Source organism: Phascolarctos cinereus, unplaced genomic scaffold (genome assembly GCF_003287225.1).
Source record: "Phascolarctos cinereus isolate Bilbo 61053 unplaced genomic scaffold, phaCin_HiC Scaffold_2;HRSCAF=192, whole genome shotgun sequence".
NCBI lineage: Eukaryota > Metazoa > Chordata > Mammalia > Diprotodontia > Phascolarctidae > Phascolarctos > Phascolarctos cinereus.
In genome coordinates, this window is record NW_027555625.1 from 137,999,264 (window position 1) to 138,009,118 (window position 9,855).

General features: G+C 38.2%; 1 protein-coding gene across 3 annotated transcripts in view; it reads left to right on the plus strand.

Moving 5' to 3' along the window:
* Nucleotides 1-9,539, plus strand: part of LPL (lipoprotein lipase) — a 30,589-nt gene extending 21,050 nt beyond the window's left edge. For 2 of the 3 annotated variants that reach the window (XM_078149623.1, XM_078149625.1), the window contains 4 exons: nt 251-493; nt 1,451-1,571; nt 2,137-2,319; nt 4,136-4,244. In XM_078149623.1, the coding sequence (XP_078005749.1) occupies nt 251-493; nt 1,451-1,571; nt 2,137-2,319; nt 4,136-4,244 (656 nt within the window). Of the gene's footprint in view, nt 1-250; nt 494-1,450; nt 1,572-2,136; nt 2,320-4,135; nt 4,245-7,450 lie in introns of those variants that run through there. The other variant, XM_078149624.1, reaches the window with a different exon arrangement.
* Nucleotides 9,540-9,855: the final 316 nt, after the last annotated feature.

The window sequence follows — 9,855 nt, forward strand, 5'->3', positions numbered from 1 at the left end:
GTAAAACTTAACTTCTATCCTTGTATGGATGTTACTCTTCCTTTCTAAATTGAAATCTCGTGTTGGGCGCTGAAAGTTGATAGAGGTAGTCATGTAACCATGGGAGGGACCTTAAGGTCATCTTACACAGCACCACATATAAACAAATCTAGACATGTAAATGGATCACGTGATGTGTAGACTTTCTAGAGAGTGAGATTTTCTTTTCAGAGAGTATTTTTTTTCTTCATGATTTTCTTTTCTTTTCAAGATATGGATCAGCTGGTGAAATGCTCTCATGAAAGATCCATTCATCTCTTCATTGACTCCCTACTGAATGAAGAAAACCCAAGTAAGGCATACCGCTGCAGTTCAAAGGAAGCCTTTGATAAGGGACTCTGCCTGAGCTGTCGGAAGAACCGTTGCAACAACATGGGCTATGAGATCAATAAAGTGAGAGCCAAGAGAAGCAGCAAAATGTACCTGAAGACCCGTTCTCAGATGCCCTACAAAGGTAGGTTAGGACCTTCCTCAGAAATGATGGCATCAAGTCATCATCATCTCTTGCCCTCTTACTGAATTATCCTGTGTATATATATGTATATATGTATGTGTGTGTGTATGTGTGTGTATATCTATCTATCTATCTATCTATCTATCTATCTATCTATCTACCTATATATCAAACCCCATCCATAGGACGTATGCCCTGTGTCATCCTTCCATTAGGGTATAACATGAATTCTTGCTGAAATTTTAGCATTGACCCTTCTTCAGTGGAAACACAAAGCCAGCTTGCTGTCCTTCATGTGTCAATCCTTCCTACACTTGATAACCATTATTAAGTATATTCTCTCTCTCTCTCTCTCTCTCTCTCTCTCTCTCTCTCTCTCTCTCTCTCTCTCTCTCTCTCTCTCTCTCTCTCCCCCTCTCTCCCTCCCTCCCTTTCTCATTAGTACAATACCCTACACACAACTCACGTGGAACTCAACAAATATTTGTTGTATGTTAGTGTGCTCACTTAAATAAACCCATTTTGAAAACCTTTTCCTTATAGGGGAATTTCCTCTCAAAAATTGGCCCCTGTGCCTTCAAGGATCAAAGATTTAAAGCTAGAAGGGACCTGAGGAGTCATCTGATTCAGCCCACTGATTTTACCAATAAGAAAACTGAAACTAGAGAGAATAAATAACTGTCCCAAGGTCACATAGGTAGTAAATGTCCAAGTCAGTATTCGAACTCAGGTCATCTGACTCCAGATCCAACATTCTTTACCTATATCATGGTTGCCTCTTCATATTTTCCTTATCACATCGCTGATAATCCAGACAGATGTGCATTCCATGTACGTGCTAATAAATCTTTCCTGTTTCATTATCAGTAGTATGTTTGGTCTAATTCTAAATTGTCGATTTGTGGGCTCCTTAAGAAGATTTAATTCATAATTCTTCTCTGTTTTCCTCCTATCCAGTCTTCCACTATCAGGTGAAGTTACATTTTCTTGGGACTGAAAGTGTGACTCAGACCAATCAGGTGTTGCTGCTGTCTCTGTATGGCACCATAGCTGAGAGTGAGGAAATCTCTGTCACCCTGTAAGTAGCAACCTTTTTTAAAAAATTAAACTTGATTCATATACAAGTAAATAAACCCAGAGAGTTCACTTGTGTAACTACAGGCCTGAGAAACAAAAATACATTAGTTAACCAGGAAATCCCAATTTCTGGTTCAAAAAACTAGAACTCTTTGTCTCTGCTCTATGCTGAGTTCATTTTTTTCTTGCTTATATGGAATACATTTCCCCAGTAGCTAGGAACTTTTTTATCTTTGTTACTTTAAATATATTTCTTACCTTTATACAATAATATAATTGATGCTTATCATTTTAAAGTATATAAAATATTTTGCATGTATTATCACATCTGAGACACAGCAGTTATTATTTCAGGTACTATTATCTCCATTTTGCTGATGAACAAACTAAGGCTTAGGCAACTGAAGTATAAAAATCTACATAAATATAAAATCTTGAAATATACTGCCTGGCCTACACCAAATGCAGTAGGTGTTCTCCATGAGCTTAGTAGGTCAGACGTCCCTATCTTTGAAGATGGATCCCAAAGCATGTGTTAACCCAGTGTGTGCTGCATTTGTACTCAGGCCTGAAATGTCTACCAACCAGACTTACTCCTTCCTGATTTACACGGAGATAGACCTTGGAGAACTACTCATGGTGAAACTGCAGTGGAAAAGCGATTCTTTCTTCAGCTGGTCTGACTGGTGGAGCAACACTGGCTTTGGCATCCAGAAAATCAGAGTCAAAGCAGGAGAAACTCAGAAAAAGTAACTAAATTTAATCTTATCAGACTTCATTTCAGACTCCCTTTAACTTTATTATGAACGGAAAGGTGTTTTAGGATTATCTACTCCATCATTTGCATTCATTTTAGGCAGAGAGGCACTTGGTCCTGAAGGTGACCTGGAACAGTGACTTTATGGTCAAGAGACCTGCTTTTGAATCCTGGCTTTGCTATCCACTAGCCATGTGACCTTGGGCAGTCACCTAAACTTTCTGGGCCTCCATTCTTCAACTGTAAAATAAGGGTGTTGGCTGAGATGCCTAAGAATTCTTCTGGCTTGTACTCTATGATCTTAGAGTCCAGGCGTTCAGCATTTCTACAAATGGGGCTGTTTTCATTAGAAATCCTTCTTAGAATAATTCCTTCACAAACATGCTGGGAAAGGGGTTGTATTTCCCAATTCCATGCCTTGATACAGCAATAGGAGAGTTGGACTTAAAAATCCCAAAGCCCTGATTCCCTGCTTGGTGCTCCTACTTTTTTCTGGTACATGATTCCTTGTAGACACTGCATGGAAAAGATGGAGTCCAGTGATTTTCCCCTGTATCTGGAATGGCTAGAGTAGGAACCTGAATTTTTTTACAAGATTTCATCTAATTAGCAAACATTTTTCCATAAAGCTTTTGGAAACTTTAGAGTAACATAATTATCTCTGACAATTTCACTTTCAAATGAACTTGTGGTAGGATTTTAATGTTTTGGTTTTTAAAAAAGATAATTCACACCTGTGGTTTCGTTAAAGGAGAGAACTTCTGGTAAGGAAATTCCCTCCACCAGTATGAATCAGTACCCATTCAGAAGCTTGTAGTCTTCAGAATTATATGGCTTACTGAGTGAGTCAACAACATTTATTAAATGCCTACTATATGTCACGTATTGAGACACTAGAGCTATAAAGAAAGGCAAAAAAGTTTCTTATGTCAAGGAGCTCATGGTTTAATGGAAGATCATGCAAATAACTACACAAAAATGATACATATAGGAACACTTGGAGATAATCAACAAAGGAAAGGCACTAGAATTAAGAGGGATCAGGAAAGGCTTCTTGTAGATGACAGAGTTTTAGCTGGGATTTGAAGAAAGCCAGGGAAGCCAGGAGGTAGTGAGCAGGAGGCAGTGAGCAGGAAGAAACCAATTAAAGGTCACTTGCTCAAGGTCGTACAGCCAGAATGTGTCCAAGGTAGGAATTAAACTCAACTCTCAACCAAGATAACAAGGGGCCCCCAGTTCATGCCACATGAACATCAGTAGAAGCAATTGCCAATGTTTAGCCTACAGAAGGCTTGGCTGTATTTGGGTATTTGAAGGACTGTCACACAGGTGAGGCAACAGACTTGTTCTTCTTGGCCTGAGAGTCATAAATTAAAAGTAGTTGGTAGAAATTACAAAGAAACAAATGTTATATGTCAAGGGGGAAGAAACCCTTAATAACAATTACATTTTAAAATGGAATGGCCCACTTCAGGAGGTAGGAGGATTTCCCCCCACCACCACATACACACCTTTTGCTGGAAGTCTTTAAACAAAGGCTGGGTGATTACTCATCAAATATTTTTGTTTAGCCATAGACTAAAGACCTGGAATCCTCTATGCTGGCATTTGGTACTTCTGCAATCTGCTTCATTTGCTGAGATAACCAAACTTGAATGAGAAAAAACAAAAAAGGTCTATGGCCCAGATGATTGTTAATTATTGTGATGGTTGCAGAAACTGACTTGACTGGTTTTGATTGATTTCATTGGATGGAATTGATGAGGGTCCCATGGATAGCATGTCCTCACCGCCTTTTTCTTTCATAGGGTCGTCTTCTGTTCTAGAGAAAAAATCTCCCATCTGAAGAAAGGAAAAGAACCTGTAGTATTTGTGAAATGCTATGACAAATCACTGAGCAAAAAGGCTGTCTGGTAAGTTCCAGAAAATATATTGCTGAGAATTTCCTTACATTTTGTAATCTATAAGGAGTTTTGTCTAATAGTACCCATTTCCCTGACCAAACCTCCCTCTGGAATTCTCTTTATTCGACCTCTCAAGCCACCATAGCTTTTCAGTGATGGCAATGGTTTTGTTAATTTGTCCGTGTTCCAAAATATTCTTACTAGTATTTAGTATTTCTTTCTCTACTCTACTGTACTTTACCCAATTCCTTTCTCATTCTACCTTCCTTCTCTAGGACCATTTTCATAGATGTCTTTAAGAAAAAATATTAATGTCTTTTACTCTACCAATTCTAAGGTGCCTTTAGGAATACCCTTGGGTGGGGAGCAAGGCCCAGCTGGCTTCCTTTGTGAATGTGAATGGCTGATCTTCAAATAGCACGCTGAAGAGGCCCACAGCACCACATCTCACCAGCAGCATCAAGCTTGATGCTCTTGCCTTAAGTCACAGTGAAAGAAACAGAGGAGTAGCTACCAAATCTCTTCTCCTAGACATCCAAAGATGGTAGAAGTGGGGGTAGAGCAGTACCATAGGGATTTCTTTGTTTTCTCTTTTTATTCCATTCCAGATTAAATTTTTGGCTCTTCTGTTATTTAAGTACAATCTCCATAAGAGTCATTAACAGAGTCTTTCCAGAAAGAATTTTCCATGTTAGGTACAGATTAATGCATGACCTTCCCCAACAATGTTATTGAATTCCTGGCTAGACGATTTTCCTTTTTTCCCGTCACTTTCTTAAGTCTAGACGATCAACAACAACGGCAAAAAAGAAATCAAGCCCTAATTTGTAGGGTTTTCCAATTTCTGATATGTAAATGCTCACACTGAAAATTTAACAATCAGCTCTTACAAGCCAGTGTGAATTGGCTCTAGCACACTTTTGGCACAGGTATGAAGGGGAGAGAATATAGAAAATGTAACATAAACCAATAACCTAACAAACAGTGGGAAGTACTAGCCCCTCCCTAAAATTATCATTATTCACCTGCATTCCTTCTCCTTCTATGTTTATATAGAGAATGAGAGTTGCATGCCTGTTAAATATGTTCCAATGGCTATCCCATATGCAGATAGGCATATCTGTCTTTGAATGGGTGGATCACATGGGTCAAAGAGCCTTTCAAAAACCGCTATATCAATATGGATTGATAGTAATGCCAGTGACCTTGTTGAATTAGATAAATTACATTCTTTTCAAAGTGGGAATGTGCCAATAGTACTACATCACTGAGTGATTTATTCATTCACTCAACAAATATAATGAGTTCATCGTCTTGTTTATTCTGCTTATCACAGCCAGAGGTAACTTGGTGTTTGCTTTTAAACAGCCCTAGATGGTTCTTCAAGCTTGTCATCGGCCACATGGTTATTTGTAGAAAGATGCATTTACCTGTAGGTTTCCTTAAATGAGCCGTGATACACATGTTTACACTTTTCTCTCAAGAATTATATATGACTATAAGAGTAGACATCTGTAGATGCTTGAGGAAAAAACAAGTAGGGGTGAATAAGTGTTAGTTGAAAAGGCTGTATTGTGTATCAGAAAGAACCACTGGGCTTTGGAGTCAGAGGAACAGAGGCCTCATCATAGGATCATAGATATAGAGTTATAAGAGGACTTTACAGAACATCTAATCTAAAATCCCCTCATCTTACAGTTGAGCAAACTGAGGCTCAGAGAATTTGCATGACTTTTTCCAGGACATATAGATGATAACTCAAAGAGCTGGGATTTGAATCTTGGTTGTCTGGCTCCAGAGCCAGCATGCTTTCCCTTGTTTCTATCTGCTTTAGACTATTACCCATCTAACCTTGGGCAGGTCCCTTAACTTCCTAAAATTAGTTTCTTTTTCTGCAAAAATGAATGGGTCAATTGAAGTTTTCTTTAATAATCTAAATCCAAGAGTAGAACGGATGCTATTTTCTAGTTATTTCCAGAGTATCAGGAATTTTTATGCAGAGCCCAAGCATTATAGGCACTCTGGAGAGTTTGATGTTAGTAAAAATCCTTATCTTATTTCTAGACCACTGGGCTTTAGATACATTAAAGACACCTCCACTGATGCATCTGAACGTGAACTAGAAAGTAATTGAATCAAACTACCCCTCCCTGCAAAAAGCCTAGATAAAATTATTTTGCATTTTAAGTTTCTAGTTTTCCATGGACTGACCTACCTCACCACAAGTCTTATCTTCCAGCTTATACAGAGAATTAGGCACTAACCATCAATCCATGAATAAAGATGAGAAGTGCTTCCTAAGTTTTTGCATAAATTAACAGGATGCCATTCTCTAAGAAGAGTTCTTTGATAGCTGGAACTTAACTGAAGGGCTGTAAGCCTTTTTTCTTTCCTGTGCTCTGGACTCATCACTCATTCATTGTACCCTTCTCCCTTCAGTTCGTTTATTAAGGGCCTGCTATGCACAAGGTATTTTGCTAGGCATGGATCAGCTTGCTTTGAAGGAAGCCAGGGACCCTAAGAAGCAGTGAGGAGGAGGGAGAAGATTCTAGACATGGGGGACCATCTTTGCAAAAGCATGGAGGTGGAAATGTAATGATGCATAGACAGCAAATAGATAGCAGATCAGTTTGACGGGAACAGAACATGTGTGAAAGTGAAATAGTATGAATAAGCCTTGAAAGGTAGGTGGGAGCCATCTCCCATATAGCCTTTGAGCTGCACATTGTTTTATCCCAAGACAGAAAGTTGCAAAGCATTAACTTTCATGTCTCTTTTTGGACTTGTACTTGTGATTCCTCCTGGGCTAGGAAGCTCTCAGTGAGGTGCTCTTACTAACAATACAGACTGACACTTGCTTTCAGATACTTGCCTGGGGACACCTAGTGGTTAAATGACTTGCCAAGGGTCACACAGCCAGTGTGTCAGAGGCAGGATCTGAACTCAGATTTCTATGATTCCAGTGAAATATTCTATTCTACCACACCACACCATCCTTCTTGTCTAGCACATGGAAGGTACTTAATAAATATTTACAGCATGGAATAGCAAACAGGTCACTACTTGGGTAACCTTAAACTCCCCATCTCCGGGCTTCAATTTTTGTCATCGGTAAAATGAGAGGATTGGACTAGATCATCTCCAATGCTGGTTCCAATTGTAAATTTATGGTTCTACTACTGAATGTGACTATAAGTTCCCCCTTCTTTTGGTTTTCAGAAACCGTGCTAGCCTGCAGGAAGAACTGTACTTATTCTGCAAGGAATGAAGCAAATGAAGAAAGCCAGATTTTAAACTAAGTCCTACTGCTTTGGGTGTTTGGAAGTGGATTCATCCAAGTATTTATGATGCCAGCTGTATTACTATCATTAGCTCTTTTTACTTGTTAGTTATTAAAGGAGACAGTCTCAGAACATCCAAAAAACATCCACCCCCCCAAAGAAAAACCAAAAATAGTATGTTTAATTTGAGGAATACAGTGGCCAAATAGCACTTGATCTTAGCTGAAAAGACAGCCCATATTGTGAAAGACATGAAATCTGGACCACTGAGATAAAACATGAATTATGCCCTATGGTACTAGCCTGTTGTAAATTTTCTTATGTGACCTATTTTGCAGTTTTCTAACATTAACATGGAGTAGAACCAAGGGTTTCCTGTGGTTTGCTTATAGCCGATTCAGACCCATCTGTTTGCCTGACTAAAAGTCCCCTTCCCCCCGCCTTATTTGAAAGACTCTTGAAGAGACATGGCTCATGAGACAACCAGGACTAAGTGAACATAGAGAGAGAATGACTAAGAATGTTAATTAGAGCACTGGGCCTTTGAAAACTTCTCACATATCCATCTTCAGCCTACACTCAAAGGACATCTCAAAAATTTGAATTATTTTTTATTGGGCTACTTGGTTTATCTTGAACAAAATATATATGTGTGCATATATATGCATATATATGTATCTCCATGGATATATATTTGTACCAATTTTATATTTTAGCTTTAGACCTTAAAGTGAGTCATTTCTGAAAATAGCCAGTGAAGCCTGTGATATCACCCAGAACTTGCATATAGAAGGAAGATGGCAAGATAATTGTGTTACTACCTTTTATTTTTTTATGAAAGTGAAATTATTTAGAATATGATGGTTTTGTCCATTCTGACGGTGATTAGAGAGCATTAGATAAGAGCTATTTTCCAAAAATGCATTGGGTCAAGCACATCTCAATCAAATCAAAGCATTTTGGAAATAAATAAGAACCTTAATAAAGATGAATCACTCTTTGTTCCTTGGTTCCAATAATAGACCTCAAATTGTCTCTGTGGTCTGTACTTACACAAATCTCTGAAAAGCCATTTCCCCTAAATCGTTCATTTCTAATTATGAATAAAACTATTAAAAAGTGCTTGTTTTTTTTTTTTAAAGAAAATACTCTGTATGAGAAAATGATGCTTCTGTATCACCATGGCCACCTACAAATACCACCAAAGGTTTTTTAAATCATCAGCACAGAGTTAATAAATGATTGTGTATAAACTAGATCTCCTTTTTTTTCCCCCCTAAAAAGGCTTTTGTGTACAATAAGAGAGAAAGGTCAAAGGTGCAAATGGCTGCTGGGGGATTCATCCTATGAACCTCTCCCCTACATCTAGATAGATTTCCCCATAGTTATGTTTACTGTTCTTATGACATGGCAGGTTAAAAAAAAAGTTGATGTGCTGAATGTCTTAGAATGGAGATGCTTTTGAAAGTTGTAGGGTCATAGGTCTCCATTTACAGTCAGGCCTCAGTGATGTCGGTTGTTAAGTTGTTAAGAGCTGGTTGGGATGAGTTCTCCACAAAAAAGAGAGTGGGGTGGTTTGCTGCTGGCGTTCCCCTTTACTGCTAACTAATTGGAGCAAAGCCTACTTTTTAGCGAAGACAAATAAATTTAAGTTAGAACCTTTAGTCAACTGGTCTGCATCACTTGGAACTCCAGCTTCTAAGGATGTCTATACATGCAAGATATGATTTGGCTTTAAATGTTATTTATTAGCTGTAAATATGTGTATGTGTGTGTGTGTGTGTGTGTGTGTGTGTGTGTGTGTGTGTGTAAAGGTAGTTTGTATATATTGACAAAAACTTCAAGGCTATCTGCATTTACATATGCAAGGTGCTAACTTTGTAAATACTTTCTAATAGTGACATTGTCTCACTGAAGCAAATTTAGCCTTAAGAAATAATGCTGTAGACTGAGCTTTTCATTAAAGAGACCTTCTTAACTCTGTGAAAAAGTAAAACATGCTTTTAATAAAAATGGACAAAATTCTACCATGGTGCAAGTCATTATTTTTCTTAATGTCATTCTACCCAGTGGGGGATTCATTGATTTGTGGAGCTGATTCCACTTAATCATATTTACCTAGCACCTTCTCTGTGTTCGGATATATCACGAAACTTAGCTTCCAAAAATCTGCTGCAGTGATACCTACACAAAGTCTTCTCTGACATATGCTTCTCAAAACTACTTAGAAAAACCTTCAAGTTATCATGAAACCTAAGCCCAGCCTTTCCTTTATTTATAGAAAAGATTTTTAAAATTGGTATAATGTTCCTCTGAAATAAAAGGAATATGACCTCAGAAAAG